At 45.7% G+C, this 24590-nt stretch overlaps 1 protein-coding gene across 2 annotated transcripts in view; it reads left to right on the top strand.

The window, feature by feature from the left end:
- The window catches only part of LOC138528556 (ecto-ADP-ribosyltransferase 5-like), a 92204-nt gene that overhangs the window by 46891 nt on the left and 20723 nt on the right, over positions 1 to 24590 (top strand). For both annotated transcript variants that reach the window (XM_069640322.1, XM_069640321.1), the window contains exon 3: positions 14144 to 14852. In XM_069640322.1, the coding sequence (XP_069496423.1) occupies positions 14144 to 14852 (709 nt within the window). The remainder of the gene's footprint in view (positions 1 to 14143; positions 14853 to 24590) is intronic.

Raw genomic sequence — 24590 nt, 5'->3', positions numbered from 1 at the left:
CCAACATCCACCAGGCGCAATGTTTGGCTCCACGGGCCAACTTGTGCGGTACAAACAGACCAATTTAGGCAAAAAGGGGATTATTTACTTTATGATCGATGTATGCCACGTGCAGCACCCAGGGGCAGGCATAAGTAGGCTGTGGCACGATCTGTTATTGCACTTTGCCAGAAACCCAAAAAGTGGTTTAGAGACCAATCCCCCGGAAGCTTAATGCAAAATTGCAAAAGTAAAATTAAACTAAGTGTTATAATGGTTCATGAAAAAGCTATATATGCGGTCAAGCCTGCGATGCTGCCAGTGGTTTCATGCCCTTCCAGGCAGCTGGGAGTGTTGGAACTGCAGCGAATAGTAGTAAGCTTGCAACAATTGTCTTGCAACGGACCCGTTTTTGGAAAGACTTTATCACGTTAGTTGATGAGATTTGAGAGGTTCTGACAGCAAACTGCTAAAATCCGCTGATTTGGTCAACGACGTACGCCCATGACCAGAGGGAGAAATCAGCGGGCAAACGCACCTTGGAGAAGGGTGCTTACATAAGCCCATTCCCTGTCGGACAGCCCGAGGCACCCCCCCCCTTAGGGCCCAGGCCCAGGCGCAGCCCAGTGGCACGCAACCCCGGTGACCTCTTTTGGAAAAAGTTAAAAAGTTGTTGTGCTGCGCAATGGGCTTATAAAAAAGGAATGCCTGAGTGAGGCTTCCGGGGACTATTACTGGGATGAGTACTCATTCACACCCTAGGACTCTGATGCCTTCAAGCAGGTGCTAGAAAATCCATGAATTCAGCAGAAGATGGGGGGCATCCCACCATTCCATGAGAAGACAACAGGCCTCACCAAAGTCGCAACATTTTAGGATTAGAAATAGACACCAATTTAGGAGAATGCAGGTTTTTGTCTAAAGAAAAAATAGAAGACCTACTTGAGGCAATCAGGTGCTTTAAACAAAAAGAAATGGGGACAGTCAGAGAATGACAGTCTCTGGCTGCCAGGCCCTACATCGCAACAGGGGCGATACCTCAAAGAAAGGTTTCTTCCAGAAGCTCAGAGCTTAAGACTAAATGATTAGAAAATCATACCTACACATAAGATTTAGGGTAGAGGTCAAGAACAATTTCAATGGTCAGGCATATGGCGCACAGCATTAAATACGGTAAATACGGGGGGAGGGCAGAACATTTTCAATATTGCAAAACCTTCCCCACATAAATTGTCTTAAAGCTATGGGTCACACAGTTACGCATCAAAGATGTGTTAAAATTGGTGAAGACCCTTGGCCAAAGGCTTGGCACAAACGCGGGTGGACCAGGACCATGGCAATACTGGAAACTTTCCCCACAGGAAACACCCTAAAAATTAGGGTTACAAAAGATTTGAAGAAAAGTTGGTTTTGCCGACCCTTGGCCAAAGGCATGACGCAAGCACAGGTTGACCCGGAAGCATAACACTGCTGGAAATCTTCCCCACATTGTCTTCCTTAAAGCTAGGGGTCGCAGAGTTGAGCAATAAAGAGCTGCTAGTCGGGTCGGATAAGATGGCTGTAGTTGGTGTCAGCAACAAAAGAATGTCATGCCAATGGATGCTGAAAGAACTAAGCGCAATGACCACCTTTTCTCTAAACAACAACATAAAAAGAAAGACAAAACACATTGCGGGAGTAGAGAAGGATTTTGCAAATGCTCCATCTTGCCTACAGTGGTATGCATAGCGGCGCCTCCGATCAGATGATGACAGAGTGCCATAAAGAGGTTTGTGAGGTTCTCACAAGAAACTCATAGAAACAGCTGATTGGCCCACGCCGGACGGCCTGGGGCCAGGTGGAGAAATGAGTGGGCAAAATTGACTAGGGGGAAAGAACCAACCCACAGCGCACTGATCAATTATGCTTTCAAAGGGGTGTGCTAAACTCTAGGGACCAGCGAAAGACAAAGGACAGCCCCTGAATTTTGAAAAGCTAAAACCAAATATGTCAAAACTGGGGAAATATGTTCACACATATGAGACAAAGTATTCAGGGCAGCTTTGCGCTGGCCTACTTTGGGGCCCTCAGGGTCGGCGAGCTGATAGCCTTTAGTACAAAGGGCCAATGATGATTTGCCCATGTTAGATGCGCGCAAGGGACGGGCCTGCATGAAAATAGAGATAAGAAAAGGTTGATCAACCTTTCCTGCATTGATAGGGTCAATCATGCATCACTTAAATGATTTTCTTGCAACTCGTCACACCTAGGGAACCAGTTCTAATGCACAGGGAAGGCAAGGCCCTCAGCCGTTTTCAGTTTCAGACCATCCCCAAAAAAGCTTTTGCTATGACTTGCTGGGACAGCACATAATTTGGAACCTACTCCTTTGGAATAGGCGCAGCAACATGTGATCTGCATGGAGTGAGGGCGTAGGGCCACAAGAGGCCAAGAAAATAGGGGGCTGAACTTCCCTGTGTTTCAGAAAATACATCAGGCCAGATCTTAGTTAAACAAATATCTTTCAACAGATGAAGAAACTCCCTAAAAATCAGCCTGGATAGGGGGGGCATTCCGTTGTGGGCAGGACAGGAAGGTGAACCGAGGAAACCTGAGGAAAACTACCCTTTAGAAACACTATCACCCCCTGGTGGGCCACCAGGGACATGAAATGGGATGAATACATGATGGGCTGCAGAGACCCCCAGAATAACTAGTAATACATTGGGGGGGGGCAACAAGCTAGCAGAAATAGGAAGAGAACGACCAACACAAGACATCTGCACATCCCTAACAGGTATAGCAAGAAGCTGGAAAGAAACTGAGATATTTATGTGAAAATAGTGCCATGGAGAGGGGCCTCGTCAATCGGAGCAATTGACATAGCAAGGGTCCTGAATTGCGTCAGGCACTGGAGTAGAGTTTTTCCTGAAACAGGCCTATGCCGCAGAGATCGAAACCACCTGTCAGTGAAAGTGATGGAGCTATTTCACACAGGGATCCTGAATGCCTTAGCAACAAGGGGCTGGAGGTAGTGTAAGGGTCTTTTGGGGGAAACAGAATGGCCGTGAGCCCATTCGGATGCGGTGGCATGGGTCTGGAAGGAAGCAGCCAGCAGGCATAGGAGTGCTCAACAGCCAATTTACAGGACCCAAACACACGAACCTGGCAGCTCACGCACGCTGGGGGCACCCTTGAGCAAAGAAGGGCAGCTTTCAGTTCCTGGCCCAAGTGCCCAAAGGTACAGAACTAAGAAAACATTGCACATCTCTTTGTTGGGGAATACACATTATACTCATTTATTAGTATCATGTTTAATAAAAAGCCACAGCCTTTTTATTGCCAAAGCAAAACAAGTTTCTGGGTATTGTTTTATGTATTTACTGTATAACGTGTATGTCCCGTAGAGCTAGTGGTTCTGCAGCTGATGGCTTTGTTTGAAATTAACTCTATTGTTAGCAAACATTTGTGCGCTCGCAGGCCTATGATACTTAGCTTAAAATCAAAGAAACGATTAAACCACTTGACAAAAGACCTGCGAGCATAGTGGGTTGGTGAGTTGAAGTTTTGGAAGATCAGGTTTTGAATGTTGCATTTGGACATTTGGTTTCTGTGATGGATTCTGGCACTTGAGGCATATGAAACTTGACCGATTAATCGGGGCAAGGAAAAGGATACTTTCCTTCACTTTATTTGATGTTGAAAAAGTAACCTACTCCTGAAAGTGCTTACTGTGATGTTAAGGCGTCGGGCGTTGACTCCAGAGAAGGGCATGTCTACACATTGTGGATTGTGATATCAGCTTTGTGGCAGGAATTGAAAGTGTAGTTCCTGAAGTCGAGAGCCTCTAAGCACTGCAATTGACGACAGAGGGAAAGAGTGATAATGGTGGGACAGAGAAGTGTTTTTGAATGCCAAGATGGAATCCATTTAGGATACAGTATGCTAGGGCCAAGACGCACCTGTTCGCCCTTTCCTTAAAACCCCAGGACTGGTATCACTATGTCCCATCACCTACCTCTAGCACAAACATGTACCACAAAAACAGAAGAACACTGGGTGAAACCATACAGTTATCCAGATGCTCACACACTTGCATCAGAAAAAAGGTTTTCATGACAGAACAGTTGAGGTCAACAGTATCCTCATCGATTTGGTCTGAATGGACACATTTTCTGTATATTCCTGACTGTTTGACTTCGATCACATTTCATTTGTACATGTGTCCGGACACCTTACATTTAAGTTTGAACTAACCAGGGCTCAGCCCTGGCGAAGGAGTTCCTCTGAAATGCATTGGCTTATGAGCCCAAATCGATGAGGATACTGCTGGCCTCAACTGTTCTGTCATTAAAACAAACATTCTTTATGATGCAAAACGTTTTGGAACTTTTTGAAAACCACTTTTTCACAGAATAGCTGATTCAAAAAAACTTTTAAAAAGTTTTTTTAAAATGTGTGAATATTGTGCAGTAATTTACCCTGAATTCACCGAGCAGCTCCTCTTGGAGAGCAGTGTGTGAGCGTCTGGATAACTGTGTGGTTTCACCCAGTTTTCTCGTTATTGTGGACTTTGATCCTGGTGTCGCTGGATCTTTTCTACCAGACAGCTCCTCGAAATTATTTTCTACGTATTTGCAACGTGAAGTTCTTACAGAGATCAAATTGAATTTACAGACCCAGTGGTGCCCACCTTTTCTCTTCACAAACATGTACCACCCCACCTTAGCACCAATATGCACAGCTGGCTGGCCTAAATAGGTGCCACGACTAAGACTGCATAGACCTTCCATGAGGTCTCCTATCAGCGACATTGTCTAAGTTTCCCTTGGTCCCACCCCTCAATGCCACATAATCCTTGCCCATTCCTACTCCTTTACTCCCCATCGTCATCCGACCTCCCCGATGCCTATCGCCTGTGCTTATTTTATTAAGGTATTGATGGATTATAATCCTGAATGTGTCTCATAGATCCAAGCTTACCACAATCGCTCCCAAACGTTCCCATTCTTATCACCCTCTTAACCAACCTCAGCCATCTTTGCCATATCTTTCCCAACTTCACCCGTCCTTAATGCATCCTTCTTTAACCTCACCCAGCCCTGTCACCATCATACGGTATTCATACCCAACACAAACACATCCTTGCTACATCTTATCCAACATGTCCCATCCTTACCATCATCTTACTCAACCTCGCCCTGCCACCATTTTACTCCTCAACCCTATTGTCATTTTGCCCAACCCAATCCACCCTTACCACAATATTGCTCTGATTCACCAAACTCTACCTCTATATCAGCTAACCACTGCCACCCTAATGACATCTTTTACAACCTCCCCCTTCTTCACCACCGCCTGGCTCATCCTTATTCATTCCGACTGCATCTTATTGATACATCCCTACCATCGTCTTATACACCATCACCCGTCCTTACCTCCATCTTGCTAGAAATCACCCCACCATCGTAGCCAGTCTCACCTTCCCAAACACCATCTTGCCCAACCCCTTGTGTCCCTATCACCATGTTATGCGACCTCACCCATCCCTACCACCACATTCCTCAACAATCACTCCTGATATAATTGCCAAACCATCTTCCCGACCTCACCCATCCGTACCACCACATTACGCAACAATCACACCTGATATAATTGCCAAACTCGGCTTCCCTAACACCATCTTCCCGACCTCACCCATCCCTACCACCACATTCCTCAACAATCACTCCTGATACAATTGCCAAACTCGGCTTCCCTAACACCATCTTCCCGACCTCACCCATTCCTACCACCACATTACGCAACAATCACTCCTGATATAATTGCCAAACTCGGCTTCCCTAACACCATCTTCCCGACCTCACCCATTCCTACCACCACATTACTCAACAATCACTCCTGATATAATTGCCAAACTCGGCTTCCCTAACACCATCTTCCCGACCTCACCCATTCCTACCACCACATTACTCAACAATCACTCCTGATATAATTGCCAAACTCGGCTTCCCTAACACCATCTTCCCGACCTCACCCATTCCTACCACCATCATATACAACCACACCTAACCACTATCATCCTTTTACCCACATTCATCCAAGTCTACCCACTACACATACAACCTCACTCAATTCCAACTACCATATTATCCAAACTAACCCATAGTTGCATACCTTACACACCCATACATATCCATACCACCATTTCTCCAATCCCCCCCACTCTTGCCACCATCATGCCCTCCCCCGTTCTCTTTCTGTCATTCCCAATTACCTCTTCTTCTACCAGGCCTTGAATTTTCTGTTTTAATTTGGTTCTTCCTCTCTGTTCTATAGAGCAGCGCTAAGATGCCTCTGTGTTGAACGTCACGCTATACAAATAAACTTAACGTAGCATAACCATCTTTACCACCATTCTGGGAGTTGAAGTCCAAAACATCTGGGGAGCCGAAGGTTACAGAGCTTTTAGAACTCATCCCTAGCATCATACTACCCAACTTCACCCATCACTACAGCCATCTAACCAATTGGAACCTGTCCTTTCAGTCATCCTTTTCACTCTCAATTTGCCAGGGTTCTTCCTAACTCCACCCATCCCTACAATCATCTTATGCATTCATAACCCATCCATTTCTGTATTCACATTTTTATTAAAGCATTTACAATACATTACAGCAAGCAGACAAACTGTCCAGGAAGACAGATCATGGTTTGAACCCATAACCCATCCTTGGCCTTCATGTCTTAAACTGTAACCAATTGGCTTCTCCAGTTTACCCAGTCTTAGCCCAAGATTATCCAAATCTTATCTGTGCCTGGAGGATAGCTCAGGGGCAAGGCGCTCGTCATGGAAGCAAGACATCGCAAAGCAACACAGATTTGAATCCCGGTCCTGCATTTAGAGTCTGGTCTCTGGTATTAGGCATGTTATAAAAGATTAATTAACCAACCTGACACCTCCTTCAACATACCTACCCAACTTCACCCATTGCCTCCGTGCTAATCCGTCCGTACCAGCTTTTTAACCAACCTCACTCATCCTTAGCACCATCACATCTTATCGCTCGATACCACTATCTTACCTACCCTCACCAATTCCTTCCACCATTTTATTCCACCTTCTCATAGAACCTTTCAGGAAAATATCAGAAGCCTTCTTAAAGGCCCACACGCTACTGATAAGATGTCAGAGGGCCCGGGCAGCAGGGAATAAAGGACAGAGTCTGGGGCAATGGTCACAGAGCCATTTGGGAAGATGAGAGCATATGAATTCTCAAGGTGCTGCTTCAGTCTTCACATGGAGCAATGGAGCAGCAAATCCCCTTTGCCTTTACAGCCAGTGGTTTGTGCACGTTGAGGAGGGTTTACATAGTCTGTAAGTATATAAGCCTTTAGATCCTCTAATGTTTGCATCTATAAAAACACATGATTCAAATGGATTTAACTGTGCCAGTGAGCAGTTGTAGCTGTGGGAGATCTCTCAGGGCTTTACGGAGACTTCACAATTGGCGCAGATGTACAATGGGGCAATTTAGATTACAGGACCTTGCTGTACTTTCAGCAGAGAGAAGAGCGCTACAATCGGTTTCTGATGATGCTTGCTAGGCAGAATTACATGCAGTACCCCTTGAGAACACTACACACAATTAAGACTACAGGTGTAAGCACAATCTCAACTTTGGAATAAGTCTGTACTACACAGTTTTGTGGTAGCGGGGCTGAGCAGCCAGGCGTATCTCAAGAGGGATTTGAGCAGTACAAGGTGTTACACCAAGGACTTGCAATCACAGTGGTTCAAACAAACACTTACTCAGGTTTTCTTGCTAAACCAATACTAAATTATTTACACAGTCATTTAGAAAACATTCCACTAGCAATAAGCAGCTAAAGATCACACTATAATACACAATTCAGCACCAAACCAATACGTTTCTTAACAAGTTAGGCTCCCCTGAAGTGGGAGCAAAATGGCACTTCAGTAACTTAAAAAAGGGGTAAAAAGACACAGGTTATAAGAATAACACAAATACTTTCTTAGGCAGAGCAAATAGTTTCAGTTCACTACAAGAGACAATTCAATTCAATAGGCCTGGGCCAAAGTCAATGGATCAGTGTCTTGGATATTATAGTACAGTTCTGGTAGTAAACGGTTAAGTCTTTACCAATGTTCTTAGAAGTAGTTTGCATGACAATCGTTATATGTCGGATTAGGAGCGAACAAGACTCCAAAGTTGGGAAAGTTTCACGAACGTTCACTGTGGCAGAGAGGATTTCTCAACCGCATTTGCGCAGTACCTTTGTAATGAAGAAAAGCTGTAGCTGAGGCAATTGTTCCTGGCAGTTCCTGCAGAACTTGCTGTTCCTGGCCCTCAGTCGTGGGGACAAGAGGGAGGATGTCGGGAGGTTCCTGCACTGCACGAGGATGGATCCACAAGCTTGGCAAAACGTCGGTTTAAGGTGTGAGTGCCGTAAAGTCCACAAACTGTTATCCTTCTCACTGGCTATCCGTTTTTCAACAGCACTCTGAAGAAAATTCAACCAGTATGGAGATGGTTTCCAGGTGGCTTGCGAGTTCGTTGTTCCCACTAGCTCAAGGGAAGAAGTTGTGCTTGAAGGGGCTTCTCTGTCGAGGTAGTTTCAGGCTATTCGGACCGCGAAAACCAACGGTCCAGGAGTTGCAGCAGTCGTCTTCCTTCAGCACGTCTTCGGTTCTTTCGTTCCAGTGGTCGACTCTGCCTTCCAAGTCCCAGAGACCTGCTTTTAAACAGTTTTCCCCCATTCATTCCTGCCTGGTTGTCACTCACACAGCAGGGTGGCTGTCCTTGCCGGACAGTCAGCCAGCCAATCATGCCAGAGTGCATTCAGGTCTCCTAGGAGACTAAGGACAGGGAGGTTTGGGCTCCGCCCTCACACCTTGTCCACCCTGGACATTCAGGTGCCAGATGGGGACTTCAGTACTGAAGCCTGCCAAAGGCAAACAAACAAAGGGACCAAACCTGGTTTTGCACGCAGAGACAAACACTTGAAGGACCTTTCCAAAAAGAAATGGTGAAAAAAGTCGATCGGAACCTGTTTTTACAGGGGGGGCTCAGACGCCACCTTGAAAAACATGGCTCCAGTGGATCTTAGCTACCGGAACATTTAAAGGGGTCGTGGTCAGGAAAATCATGGTAATACCACTGCCACCAGTCATTCTGAGAGGAAATGGTAGCATTTCAGTGCTACATGAGATTTCTAGGCAAAGGAAATACTAGGTATTCCCTCCAGCACGCTACTGTAAGGCAGTGTGTGCTGGGTGTAACAATTTAAAAAGACTAGCGAAGTCAGTTTAACTTTATTCACTGGGAGACAGCAGTCAGTCCCAGAGAAGGTGTTTAAACCTTGGGAAGTCTGAAAGACATCCCCGGGCCACTGCATTGATGGTGCTGTGTGACACACAAGAAAAAGATGATGCAAATGGAGTTGTCTAAAACTCCATATCCAAAGAACCCAAAAGTAAAACACACATCACATTGAAAATGAAAACTTCAAGTCCCAAAATATAGCAAAAGAGCTGGAGGGCTCTAAGGTAGAGGGAATTAGCACTTTAGTGATAATTCTCCCTAACAATGCTATTGTCGATCATTTTGCTGGCGTGCACACACGAAGGCAAGCACTTACTGTTGCTAGTTGAAATGGCCAATTAAATTATTTGGGATTGTGATATTTTTCAGTTTGTTAAATTATATTTGACTGGGTTTGTTTAATTTGTTTCAATAGGAACCCAATCCAGCATCTGTCTGCCGTTCACAGTTGTTGCGAAGAATCATATTTGTTTTGTATTATGTACCTTTGAATTTAAATGTATTAACAACAATTGGCTAATCTATGTTGGTTATGGAAAATGCGTCTTTCATTTTTACTGAAGTATGGTCTGACCATACTGCATTCCTACTAAATGCAACTCACACAGTAAGGGAACAGAACCACACATTGAATTGTTTAAAAAGCTGTCTTGGAATTGGAAATTATGTGCCACCACTTTTTAAGCCCACTAGCTACCCCCTGTCAGTTTGCCGGCCCAACAACCAGCAGCAAGCGACTGTATGGTTAATGTGGCAAACAGTATTACTTAGCACTAGTGGATGAATGTGTGGAGTGGCAGTATAGCTGCTACATGTTAGCGTACATACAAATGAGTACAAGGAGCATAGTATGCAGTATTAATGCTCAAAAGCCCTACGTGGCGCGTGCATTCATACAATATAGTTATGTGATGTCGATATGGGTGCTAACCCCGGACATTTTACAAACCTAGCAACGCCCTGGGTGCAGCCCGTCGTGTGCCTTTTCTGTCTTGCTTCCACTGCTGTTACCATGGTGAGGGGAGTTGTGGGCATCTCCTCATATGCTACAATGAAAAGGAACTCTGTTGGTGTTTCTTTCCAACCAGCCTGGTGCAGTCCACTCCTTTTTTCCATTCTGGATTTGAGGTCCTGGAAGACCTCTACAGAGTTCGAAATGGAGATTCAATGAGCAGGAGATAAAACCAGCTTCACATTAGATGCACACTTGAACTTTTTTGTCCATGATGTATGCTCCTTTATATTTAAATATAGCCTAACTCAAAAACTTAGTTAATGTACATATGCATGTTTCTAAGACACAAGTTTGTCTGCAGAGCCAAAAGTAGCTCCCAGCAATTTCAGACCCAAGGTCTAGGAAAGCTTGGGTGGTGTTGCATGCATGTGTTTCTCGGCATTGATGCGTGACTTCCCCATATAGTTCTTCCGAAGAGCCGAGTCCACCTTCTTATCAACAGAATTGCAGACTGGTTACTACTTTGGTGCCTTTGAGGGCCACCATGGAGGCTGGACAGGAAGGAGTCAATCTTCCAAGCTCCGAAGCAGGATGGACTGTTCTCAAGTGATCGGGCATAGTTTTGTAATGGAGTGAGGCACCAAAATGCCTCACTCCATTACCTCCTTTCTTTGAGCAGCATGTTTCTGACATAGGTAATAAAAGGAACCCCTTTCTTTGCAGACACTCTGAACTGCTGCACCAGGAACCGGAAGTTGAACCTGGTGCTTCCTTATGGAATTTCATTAACTGGAATGCCCTGGTCAGCGCTGCCTCTGTGGTCAAATATTTCCCTGTGGGCTCACTCTTCGATTCTTCAGAGTAGGAAGGAGATGCTGTGGGAGACTCACTGAGAGGAGGGAGGAGAGGGTCTGCTCCTGTGCTTCTTGTTCCCAGCCTTGTGCTTTACTGCCTCCTTTTCTTCCTTCTGCATTTCACTTAGTAGCTCCCTCAGTCTCATCTAATCTGGATCTCTTTTATGCTTTGCCTTCTGCGCGTGTGGAGACTGCGGAAGATGTGACTCTGGTCCTTGTGCTTCCCACATAACCTCCCACAGTGAAGAGTCATTACAAACAATCTTTCCTGTGATGTTGTCATGGTAGCAGAAACATGTGTAGCACCTAATGGGGCATGTGCCCCCAACCCATTATCTCGAAGTGCTTGACAGAAAAACGCATGCCTGGTGCGTAGACCTGCGGCCCCATGTCTCACTGTCATGGCTGGTGCCGACCAGTTGGTGCCTGCATCTCGCCCCCCAGCCACCTGGAAATACCCAGAAGGCCAGTTATGGTGCCCCACGGAACCCCTTGCTCAGTTCTTCAACCACAGGACCACCTACTCACTAGGGGGCCAGCAGTTGGACCTGCATGGCAGTCCGAGCTCGGGAGGGACAGCGGATGATGCATTTTTGGAAAATTCACCTGCAGACAAGCCTGTCAGGTTTTCCCACGGATAAAGGACAGAAAAAAAGACAGGAAGACCCTTGGTAGGCACAGGCTCTTCTACTGAATGCAGAGGGGGTGGGAAATGGAGCCCAGAACAATAAAAGGATTTATTTTTTTGAGTGGGCTGACGAGAGATCCCCCTGTAGATGATAACACATTAAGGGCCAGTAACCATGGCTTTCAGCCATGGCTAGTGTTTACTGGCTAGTGTCCACTGCCTTCAGCCATGCTCACTGTATATTCTCAAACACTAACTGACCCCCAAGGCCATGGCCAGTGTCCATGGCCTTAGATTCACTCGGTGTCATCACTTCTCCGATGAAGCTAGGGAGGTGAGGCCGCTACCCAATAGTCCCCCTAGAGGTGGTTGAACAGGTGTTGATGTTACGCAGAGGTGGGACCAGCGCTACTTGAAACTGAAGAAGGACTCAACGTCTTCCAGCGTGGAACCCAGGAGATCAGGATCCTGTTAAGGAAAGAAGCAAGCAGTGTGGCGGACACCGGTGAGACGCTGAGGGAGTCAGACGAGAGTCCTACAGGAGTGGACTCCATTGTCAGACCGAAGGAGAAGAGTGGTAGCATGACCCTGGCCAGGTGGGCCTTTTCAGTCCATAAAACGGTGCTGAGACCCTGATGGAAGAAGGGCCACAGAAGATGCAGGAGACCAGCAGAACAAAGGCGAAGAATCAGTCGCTGTCCCAGGAAGAACCATAACAGTGCCTGATGCCAGCAGAAGGTAAATGGAAGCATAGAGGCCAGTAGGGACACAAGCGTGGCAGCTAGAGACCAGAGAAGGGGCTGGGACCCTAACGAGAATCCACTAAGCATCTGAGATGTACTTACTCAACCGAGTGGCAGCAATAGGACCACTAATAACCAGAGAAGGGTCTGGGGCCCTAATGAGTATCAAGTAAGCATCCAGGGAGAACTTCCTCATCCAAGGGGTGGCAATAAGACCACTGACTATCAGAGAAGGGTTGGGACCCTAAAATCTACGAAACGAGCATCCGAGGAGGACATCCTAACCTCAGTGGCCAGAAGAGAACGACTGAAACCCAGAGAGAGGTTAGGGACATTGACCGCACTTATTAAGAGAGGCCAGGGCGAAATACACAACTGGAGGGTGCAAGTACAGGTACAATCACAGTACCAGGGAAAGGGAGTCATTCCCCCTGTACTAAGGTTTGTGGACATTGTGGAAACATACCAGAGAAGGCAGTCATTCTCCTGGTAAAGAAACCGTAGGCCTCATCGAGGGTTAAGTCACAGGAAAGCCAGGGGAAGGGAGTCATTCCCCCTGGCTTAGTGATAAAACACAGTAACACAATCAAAGCCAGGAGAAGGGAGGGATTCTCTTGACCCAACAGACTGGGACACTGAGACTGTTTTTTGGAAACCCATACACCAGGGGAAGTGAGTCATTCTCCTGGTGTGAGAACATTCTATTTCAGTAAACCATCTTTAGGTGTTATAGCGTAAGGAAAAGAGAGAGGTTTTGACACAGGTTGGTGGACTTTACTTCAGATGGACATTCTGACATATTCCTTTGTTTTAGTTTGAGGCAGGGAAAGCCCTCGTAGAGATGGGGATAGCCAGGGTTTTATTTCCCTACAAATAAAGTCTATAGTCCAAAAATGTCACCTACTGGTCAATTGCCTTCTTCGGCACCCTTACAAGTCCTAGAAATTGCATGCAGTTTTCTTTGACACACAATTGTAATTTTCCTGTGCTGGATCGTTTAGGCTCAAAAGAATATGCAATGGCATTCTGCCTAAACCTGATAGTGGGTAAAATGTACCACCTGACAAGTTTCCTTTTGGTTGTGACAGCCAGGAAGAGGCAGAAATGTCTAATGATTCAGAGAGTCTGTACATCTCGGTTATCTTGCTCTGCCAGAAAGTCCTTTCTCCTTTTTATTTTGTTCCAGTCCTCCTTTTTATTATCTATAAAATATGCTACAATACCAGAACATACTTGTGCAAGGATTAAAATTAATGTAAACTGTCTTCTATAAAAGAAGGCAGGCTCTTATTTAAATATCTCAATTTCTTTTTGTTACGTCTTTATGCTCTCTTGGTGAAACGTAGTAGGGCCTTTGACTAGTATCTTGCAAAAAATCTTTCTTCATACTTTCTCTTTCATATATTTTAAAAATGTTGAATCTGAAGGATATTTGTGATGCGAAACTAAAGCCGCCCCAACATCACCCCACTTATTCCAGGCAACCAGAACATACACTCTTTTCTGAATGTGTTTACTTATTTTTGTTTTGTTTAGGATGAGGGGCAAAAAGAAAAAGGGAGCTTGAAGAAACTTTTTCAAAAACTTCTGCCCCATCATTTTTGTCCAGCAAAGAAATTGAGCTAATGCAAATGTCATATCCTGTTTACTTCTTCCAGGTAAATTTCCCAGTGAACACATTGGGCATGAATCCAGATGCTTTGGATGACCAGTACGAGGGGTGTGTCGACGAGATGGAAAATTGGATTGCGACCTCACTACTCGAGGAAGAAAAGCTGAGGGATTCCGACTTTAAGAAGGCCTGGAACAATGCGACATTGGCCTGGCCAGCGAAGAAAAGGTCTCTGACATCACTCCCCAAGGGCTTCAAGGATAACCACGGGATTGCGCTCATGGCCTACACAAACATGGACATCCCTCTGTACAGACGTTTTAACAAAGCTGTGCGGGAGTTTAGAGCACCCTATAAGAATTTTCCCTTCAAAACGCTTCATCTTTATCTGACCACTGCTCTACAGCTTTTGAGATCGGACTGCCACGGTACGCCACACAAAGTCTACCGGGGGTTCAGCGGTGTGCAGTTTCAACACCCCAACATTCTGGAGCAGAACATCAGACTTGGGCAGTTCACTTCTGTAACTTTGGATTTAAATGTGGCCAAGAGTTTTGGAAACTCTGCGATCTTCAGCCTCAGCACATGCTTTGGGGTTGACATTCAGAAATTCTCATACTATCCGGAGCAGAAGGAGTTGCTCATCCCAATGGATGAGCAGTTCCAAGTCACCCAGTTTAATGAGAAGGGTAACATGTTTCTTATAAAGAGCACACAGAAAAGATGTCACTACTACAACTGTGTCTTCCTGAAAGGTTTGTAGAAATAACTATGTTTTTTGAAAAAATGCCTGCCGATTGCGATTTGTTTAAATTCCTTTTCCCCCAAATACAATATACAGCATGTGATAAATTGTGCTGCTCAAAAACTCTTTTATTGAATGTATCTTTCTTATTACAATTTTGAAACATACCTTTTAATTAGGTTTAGTTTCATAAAATTATTTTTTATTATTTATAATGTATTTTGTGTAAGGAACTCATGGTGGCAACAGTAAAGACACACGTGATCATAGTTCAAGGGTTTATTTAAACAATGAATGCAGGGTGGGAAAACGCCTAATCTAAACCTAAATCTAAGATGGGAGCAAGCGTCGACCATCAAATGAAAAATAAGGCATTCCTAGTGCCGGTGTGTCAAATAAAAAGGCCTATACTAAAAAAAACATATTGTCAAATGCTTGCAACTAATTACAGAAAGCTTGTAGGATAGGGTTTCAATAAAGAAAGAAGTGTTCACAAATCATAAGGCATGATGTGATTGGAAGAGGTCTTTCTTCCCCCATGTTTTGAGCACGGGACAAAGTGGATCTCCTGAGCACAACACACGCTTGTGCTTTCGCAGCATGAGCCGGCAGTTCTGTATCATCTGTCAGGTTCTTCGATGGTTAAGTCTCTTTTCGATAAAAGGTCTCTTGCCTTCGAGGCCTGATGTATCCAACAAACAAACACAAAGTTCTGTTCCACATATACGTTGGGTGATAGCTTCACCCCTGGATCCCCCTCTGCTGGGCGTAGACCCATCACAAATCGTATTAAATAAATTAAATAGCCAGTTCCTTTTTCTAATGAGATTTGGGTGATAACTTTCCTCCACTGGATCTCCCACTGCCGGGCTCTGACCCAAATGACAAGGGGGACAGTTCACTTCCCCTGGTCTTCCAATACGTCTTGTATTCACGAATCTTAATGTCTTTTTAACCAGTTCTTCCGGCTTCGCGCATGGGTCTCCCTCTTCTGGGCGTAGACCTTTCACAAATCATATTCAACAACTTAACAGAACAATTCCCTTTTCAATCAACTTTGGGTGGTAACTTTCCACCCCTAGATCTCCCTCCTTCTGGCTCGGACCCCTTTCAGATGTCAGCCTCCCTCTTCCGGGTTCACTATGGCTTTTCTACTTTTACAAAACAGTTCACTGTGCACTACCCTCCGCCGGGTTCACTCCTGTCAACACACTGTTCATAGGGACTTCAGACTTCGCCCCTTTTCATCAGCATCCCTCCGCCAGGTTCACTCTTGCCAACTGTTGTAACACTTTATTCATACACTCATTTCACCGTGCAGGATTAATTTCCCTTTGCTTAAGCAATCATATACAAGACCCCTGTAGGACCACTTTGACCTCTTTTCGCCTCTTCCCAAGGGCTTCTGGGTAGTTTCTACCATCGGGTAATCTCCCAGAGTTTCCTGCTTGAGCACCCATATGGTGCTGGCATCCTCTGTTGTTGGTTTTCCCTCTCTTTCCTCAATCGTATCTTTAAGTCTTTCAAAGTTCAAATTAGCCGTTGGCTACTTTTCTTTCAACACAGTTCGGTTTCTTATCGATTCTCCCCTCGACTCACTGGCTGTGATGAGCCGCTTGCCTTTCTTTATCCTTTGAGTCAAGGTTGGTACCACCGAGACCAGCGTCCTTCCCTGGCTTGGTTATCAGCAGAGGAGGGTCTCATGTACCGTAAACATCTGCTGCAACACACGCTGCCTATTGTTAGCAGTCTCATGATTCCTTCTGCGGAGGTTTCACAGGCCTTGGTTGGAAAGGGCAAGGTCGCTTCTCCCCTTGTCACCCTCTTGGTCTGCGCCGTATTTCTCCTCCTCTTGAACTGCCGTGCTGAGTTAGCTCTCACGTTGTGTGGTCTGCCTTGCTCGTCCTGGGCTCTTCTTTTTAAAATAAATATATTTTTATTCACATTTTGTATAACTTACAGACATTTTCAACGTATACTCATGAACACATGCTGTGTCTGTACCTTGCATAATTCCCCACTCCCAACTCCCCCACCCTCCTGTCAGCCTTGTCTGTGTTTATAATCTTGCTACACACAGTGTTGTCTATGTCTAGTGTCCACATTATCTAACCCTTTTCTGATGGTGGTGATGGATTTGTACAATCATTCCGTTTTGTATCACTTGCTGAGGCCATGTGTTTGTATCATTATTCTCCAGGAGCTTGAGTCTGTGTTCTGCTCATCTTGTCCCCATGAGGGCTGCGTCTGGCGAAACTGAGGTTTCAGCCAGCGACCATTTGTAAAGGTCGCTCCACCATTCTCGTGCCCTGGGGCTTCTGTGAGACTTCCAGTTCAACGCAATCCTACATTTTGCGGGGATATACAACAGATCTTTCAGTTTGTTAACATGCCTCGCACGTTTCGGGCGTGGGAATATGTCCAACAGGCAGGCTATATGGGAATGTATGTCCAATGTTATGTCTGCTTTAGCTAACCTGTGTGCTATGTATTGCCAGGCCCAAAACATAGGTACCATATCCACTTTCTCCTCCCTGCATTTCGGACATCTCTGTTCTTGTGGCTTGCTAAACCTTGCAATTCTTTTGGGGGTTAGGTATGCCATGTGTGTTACATACAATTGTATTAGCTGGAGTTTTGCGTTTCTAGACACTATTTTGTGATAGGCAGTCACTCTTTTCCATTCCCTGTCCGTGAATGGTGACTGTAATTCATCCACCCAATATTGACGCATTGATTCCAGCTCACTTGATAATTGGGTTGTGATGAGCTCATGCAGTCTTGACACTGCATAGCCCCCTTTTGATATATCATATAGTGTTTCTATCGTCCCATTCTGTACTATCTCCCGAGCACCCCCTGACCTCTTCTGCTTCAGTTTCCTAAGTAAGGAGGCATGCAGTAGGTGTTGTCCTTTATGTACACCTGTTTCTAAGGTGAGTGTATGGAAGTCTGTTGATTTCCCGTCTCGTATTAGGTCTCCTATTGTCGCCACCCCCAGTGGTTCCCAGTATTTCCTCAGCTTAATCCTGTATTGTGCATCTCCTCCTTATAATGCCAACAGTGGGATCTGTGGTGAGTAGGGTGCTTTATTTCCTAATAGCTGCCACGCTTTGTGCCACACCCTTTTCCCGAGCGTTAACCAGTTGTATATCATGTATCCATATCACTTCTTTCAGGAAGTAGGGGGCGCATGCAGGCAACAAGAAGGGAGTGTCCTGCATGTTTACATCTGACGGCCATCCCGTAAGGAACTATAATTGACATGCTATAAAATAAGCCTCAAAGTTGGCCACCTTGATGCCCCCTTAGTTATGTGGTTTCTGCAGTTTCGCTAGCGCTAGTCTACACCTAGAATTACGCCATAGGAACCCCCGACACAGAGTCTAGTTTCCTAAAGAAGCTTTTTGGGATATTGTACGGGATGTTAGTGAAGTAATGAAGGAGCTTTGGGTGGACCACCATCTTCAGTAATGAAGCTCTGCCCATCAGTGAGAGAGCCAATCCAGCCCAGAACTCCCTTGATTTCCCAACTTTGTCGAGCGCCTTCTGTGTATTTTGCACGTGTTCAAGTTTGAGGTCATGGTAGATGTCCACCCACAAGTCTTTGAATGTCTCTACTTCCCACCTCACTGGAAGCACCGGTAAAGAGTCAGCTGTTCTATTCTTATATCCTGCTAAGGGGAACAAGCACGATTTCTGTTTGCTAATTGTGATGCCTGAGAGGTCTGCATAATGCTCGACCATTTCTAGTATGTATTGTAGATTGGTTTCCGGATGTTGTAGGTATAAGAGCATAACAAATGCATGAAGGGAGATCAGATTACATCTGCCATGTGTGTCTATGCCGGCTCCCTGGAACTCTTTGCAAAGGTATGCCACCAGGGGTTCTAGCGCCAATATAACGAGCACGAGCGACCAAGGACACCCTTGCCTCATGCCTGTTCCGAGATTTGATTGCCTGTCTTGACTCTTGCAACTGGAGTGCTCTAGAGCAACCCGCACCCATTTAATATATGCCGGTCCTATGCCGAATTTATTTAGTGTGGCTATCAACCATGGCCATCTAACTGAGTCAAATGCTTTGACCGCATCCAGGGAGGCAATTGCGTAAAGGTTGGTGCTGCTTCTAGTTTGGTCTATAATATGATGCAACCTTCACAGGTTCCATGTGATATTCCTGTTCGGTACATACCCGGTCTGGTCTGGATGTATGAGCTCATCAATTATTAGTTTAAGCCTGTTGGACTATAGGGTCATCAGTATTTTCCCATCTTGATTTAGTAACGACAGTGGTCTATACGATCCGCAGTTGGTAACAAGTTTATTTGGTTTAGGCAGAGGTATAATGAGGAATTCTCTCAATGTTACAGGCAACACCTCTCCTACGAATGCTTCATTTAGCATAGCCAGCAGTGGGGGTATGATATCTGCACTAAACTCCTTGTAAAATTTGCTGGGCAATCCGTCAGTTTCTGGGGTCTTACTGGTTGGTAGCCCTCTAATTGTGGCCTCCAGTTCTTCTAGGGTTATGGGAGCTTCTAAGCGTTCGGCCGCTTCTGGAGCTAGTTTCGGGAGGTGTAGCTGCGCTAAGGTCTTGTCTGTCTCTGAGGGTTGTATACTCGATATATCTTCGTAAAGGTTTTTATAATAATCCAGGAAGCAGTTGTTAATGCCTACCTGCATCCTAAAGGTTACCCCTTTATCATTTGTAATTGTATTGATCATATCGCTCTTAGTCTCAAGTTTATATAACCAGGCTAGCAGGCATCCTGGCTTGTCTCCTTCGGCATGTTGTTTTCAACATATTTCACATAGTTGATAGCACCCAGCCTGTCCCAATGTTTAAAGCATTCGTGCTTCAGCCGGTTAGCTTCCCAGGTGCGGTCGCCTGCTCTACCAACTGCTTTATCTATTCTTTCTAATGTGGCTTCAGCTTTAGCTGAATCTTCCTTGATTGTGGCCTGCACGCCCCCAGCTCGGCTATTGCTATACCCCTGATCACCACCTTAAAGGCTTCCCACAGCGTGCCAGGGATGGCATGTGTTAGGGAGAATTCTCTGTTTAGGCTGAGTTTCCTAACCTAGTGAGTCCCTCAGCAGCTTTGCTGGATTTCTGGAGTTTGTTTTTTTCTCCTGCCAAGAGTGAGACTCTTTTTCTCCCACTCTTGGACATGATTTATGGTGTTCCGTTGACTGTTAATGTGTTTTATGGGCTATGGGGTCCTTTACTCCATAGGGTCTCATGTGTTTTTACTATGTGTGTTACACAGCACCCTCCGTGCAGTAACACAGGGGTGTCATAGTGACACCCCACCATAGACTGCATACCCTGGGTCTGACTACTGTCTCCCATGTCATGTAAAGTCACCATTGGCTTTACTAGTCCCAAATTATGAACAGAAACCAGTACAAACCATCATATTATGGACATACTGGCTGGGGCAATTCAAGTGCCCCGGGGTCTGTTAGTCGAGGGGGCACGTCTCCGTCCCCCCTGATCGAGTTTTGGCTCGTGGGAGTGGATACTACTTTTTATATTTGACCGCGAATATATCCCTATGGGATTTTCCCATTGTTCGAGGCTACCAACTTTAATGATTTAATTCTCATAGCCTCGAACATACCGCCGGTTTATTTATTGAATATGAATTCGCCGGTTGGTATTTTTTGCCAGTACTCAATTCTAAAATGGCGTTTGTGTTCTCTTCTGTGACTCCAACCCAAGTCGAGCCCTTTGGTCCACTTTTTGGCGGGCTTCTCCACAGAAGCCTCCAAAAGTGGTGCCACTCTGTCTGGGTACCACAGGGGGTGTGGGAGGGGGTTTAGGCACCCTGGACTGAGTTACCTTGGTAACTCAAGTCGCACTCTTGTGTGATTGGCCCAAGTGGTGAGCCGGCCGGCTCACCACTTAGCATGTTTGATTGACAGCTAGGCTGAGTGGGGGTGTGCTGCATAAAAGCAGGGCTTTGGGGACTGGAACATCAGAAGTCGCCACAGGACCTGAGAATCCGACGAGGGAGAAGCTGAGACGACCTACCACGACGGAACCGACTCACCACTTCCCGACGACAGAGAAGATCTCCCGACTGGAGAGGCTTCTTCCCCTGACTGGTGGGCACAACCAGTTTACCTTCTTCTCTTCGCATCCCAGGCCGTCTTGTGGTCGAATTGCCCGTGCCAAGCACCCCGGCAACCGGATAGCTACTTACCACTGGACCGCGAATAAAAGGACCGCTCCTTTTACCTGAGAACTCCGTGGCTGGTTTCTTCCCTGGCAGTGCAACGGACTCCTGTCTTCCTCCCCAACGAGATCCTCTCTTCCCCCGGACGAAGCATCCGCTGCCAGGAACAACTGCCCCCGCTGGAGTATTCTCACCACTTTAAGGTACCGTGTCCACCAGGCCTCCCTTTCTAAAGATTGCTACAAGGTAATAATAATCCCTTAACCTTCTGGACTGGGCTGGCCGCCTTGACCTTCTAACTGGTCCCTTTCTGTGGTCCAACTCTTTTTGAATCTTTTCAAGACTTTTGTGCACTGCAACCGTGTGACCTTGGACACATTTCATTCTGATCGTCTTAAAGTGGATCCGGCCTACTGAACTCTAACTTCACGGTTTTACTTTGCCTTCCTCTCTTGTTGTGTTCTTGAAAAAGTGTTGGGATCTGTTTCAATTTATACTCTGCTTTTCTCTCCCTTTTAAAACGAATTATTAGAGTGCCATCTACGTTGAGCCCTAACCGCTGTCTGAAAATAAGTGGGGCTTTACTAAAGAATTGTCTAATATTCTTTAAGGGAGTGTATATCTTTTAGTGACTGTGTTTTTGGATTGCTTACTATTAGTGCCTGTGTGTTTTTCTAGATGGGGTTTTAAATAAATAATTATATCTCTTTTACACCAAGCTCTGGTCAGTGTTTACTTGCTCTACTGTGTTCTTCTGACCTATTGTGAATACTCTGTATACTGCCTAACTCTTCTTGAGGGAAGTCTGACTGCTCAGCCACAGCTACCAAGTGAATCTGTGTGGTACAGACTGCTACCAAGTGGGTTTACTGCCAAACACCTGTAGTCTTAAATCTTTTGCAGTGGTCCCAGAGGGAACTGCACAGGTTTCTGCCTGACAGCATGCTACCTGTGTTGTATGTAAAGTAGTCTTTAATTCCTGCCCTTAGACATTCTTGAACTCCACATCTCTCCAGGACTCACTTCTGAGCCTCCAGGTCGGGATGCGTTCTCTGGGGGGGGGAACCCCTCCATCCAGCTATCAGTGGCGCGTGGTCTGATAGCACGCACGCTTTGTATTCAGCGGTTGTAAAGCCTTCAATGATCTCTTCTCCTGTAAAGACGTAATATAGTCTAGTGAATAACTCTGGAGCTGTATAATGTGAGTATCCTCTAATGTCTGGGTGTAGGGTCTTCCAAATGTCTATCAATTTGAACTCTTGCAGCAGGGTGTTTAGTGCTTTGGCTGCAGGGGCCGGGTGCATGAGTTTGACATCTGACTTCTCTAACCTCGGGTTTAATGTACAATTGAAATCTACTCTCCATATTAATGTGCTAGCTCTATATGGGCTGACCTGAGGGTACAACGAACAGAAATAAACGGCAGTATGATGGTTCGGGGCATACGTATTGATAATGCATATTCACCTGTTTGCATTATGCACCATGCACCATTATAATCCTACCTTCTCTATCTCGAACTGTCTTGAGGACTCCAATACCCCCCTGGCATACGCCGAGTATGAGGAGCCCAGTACAGTGCCTCTCCATTTACTGGCCAGGGTTGTCTGTTTCTGTACAGTGAGATGCGTCTGCCGCAGGAGCACTGTATCTATCTTTTGATGTCTCAGGTGTGTTATAACCCTGTTCCTTTTTATGTAGCTGTTAGGCCCCCTGACGACATTAGGCTATCTTAAGTACCTCAGGCATATGTAAAATCTATAGTGTGGTTTTGTAATGTTAACATGTCCAGCATGCATTGTGTATGTGGTGACATAGGCTGAATCCCAACAAAACTCTCAACTCCGGCCCTAGCCCCCCAACAGTTGCCCAGCTCTGTACCTTGTGCTCAGGGATACCCGCTTCTCGCTCCTTTCCCAGTTAACTTGTCCACTGGTGTCCAGAGTGCGGCGGGCAGATGCGTAACTGCTAGTATCCAACTACACAAACCTAACTCGGGTAAAAGCCGCTCTAGCAATGTGCACCTGCTTCCTAGAAAGTCCTGTTGTTCCTGTTTTTTATACTATGTTGTGTAAAATGCGTTGATTGTGTGTGTTTCAGCTAGCATTCATCTTGGCTGTTCATTTTCCGTTAAGACGTGCTAAGCACTTGCCTACAGAACTGTTGCGTCTGCTGTTCTGTTATCCATTCCCATCGGAAAAATTCTCCTTGTCCAGCGACTTGTGCGTTTCTTCTGGGGTGTAAAAAAAAATGGCTCAGCCATTGCCTATGATCTTCAGCCTCGCTGGATACAGCAACATGTATTTAAGATTGGCTTCTCCAAGTCTCTTTTTTACTGAGGTGAAGTGCAGCCTTTGTTTCTGTACCTGGAGGGTATAGTCGGGGTACGCCATAATAGTCGCTGATGCTTTCCGTATTGTGCCGCCTTTCTTGAAGTATTCTAGGATCTTTTCTCTGTCCTTTATAGTTCAGTATCCTGGCTATAACTGGCCGTGGTGGAGCCCTCGGTGGTGGTTTTCTGGCCAGGGATCTGTGTGCCCGGTCAACTGTGAAACCTTGGGAGAGGGAGCCTGGGCCTATTCCTTGCAGTAACATATTCTCGATGAAGTTCGTAGGGTTCACCTTCCGGGAGGCTTATTATTCGAACATTGTTTCTCCTTGCCCGGCCTTCTGCATCTTCAACCCTTCCTTCCAGGTTCCTCATTTGTTTCTGTAAGATTGCTATGTCCACTGTGGATTCTTTCAGCGCTCCTGTATTTACTGCAACCTGCTTCTCCAGGGACCCTGTACGTTCAGCCAGAGATTTAACGTCCTGCCTCAGCAGGTTCACATCTATGCTGACATCCATTTTGCCTTCTAGTGCGCTTCCAAGGGCTGCTATAGCTGATAGCAGTGGCTTGTCTTTGTTCCCTTTTAACGACTCTCCCTACTGTGTGGAGTCAATCGACGTGGTTGTAGCGCTTGAGTTTGCAGTTTTCTTGAACGTGTCCATCGTGGGCTGCTTGGATTTTTGGGGGCTTTAGCCTCAATAAGTGCTTCTTCTGTAGTTATGATATACTCCCTGCCTTTTGCTTGCTGCTGTCTTGTTAAGTTCAAGACTTCTTCAGCTACTGCTTGTCATACTACCCATTGCTTGGGCACCAACGGTGTGGTACATATCTGGTGAACCCTGTGCACCACAGCCAGTGGAGTAACACAAGCTCTGGGGGCCCCCCTGCAAGCCATGCTGAGGGGGCCCCCCCCAACTCGGCAACAAATCACGAGTCGCACCACACTCTGGGCCGCCCTAGATTACCACGCTTGCGCAATACGCACATACGTGTTGCTGAAGGGGTATGCCACACACTGCACTAGGAGAAAGATATAAATATGTGTTTTAATGCAATATACAGCACACTTTCTGAGAAAAATTTACTAAAAAGCCACAGTGTTTGCTATTGTTGTGTAGGGTAACAGCAATCCAAAACATGCAAGTCACCAACAGTGCACATGAACATTAATGCTTTGCTATTAAAAATGCCATGCCACAATAAAAACATGTCCAACTGGCTGCACAATGTAGAC

This window comes from Ambystoma mexicanum, chromosome 7q (genome assembly GCF_040938575.1).
Source record: "Ambystoma mexicanum isolate Mex_15411 chromosome 7q, UKY_AmexF1_1, whole genome shotgun sequence".
NCBI classification, from domain to species: Eukaryota; Metazoa; Chordata; class Amphibia; order Caudata; family Ambystomatidae; genus Ambystoma; species Ambystoma mexicanum.
The sequence above is the reverse complement of the archived record's forward strand: the minus strand, read 5'-3'. Positions and strand labels throughout refer to the sequence as shown.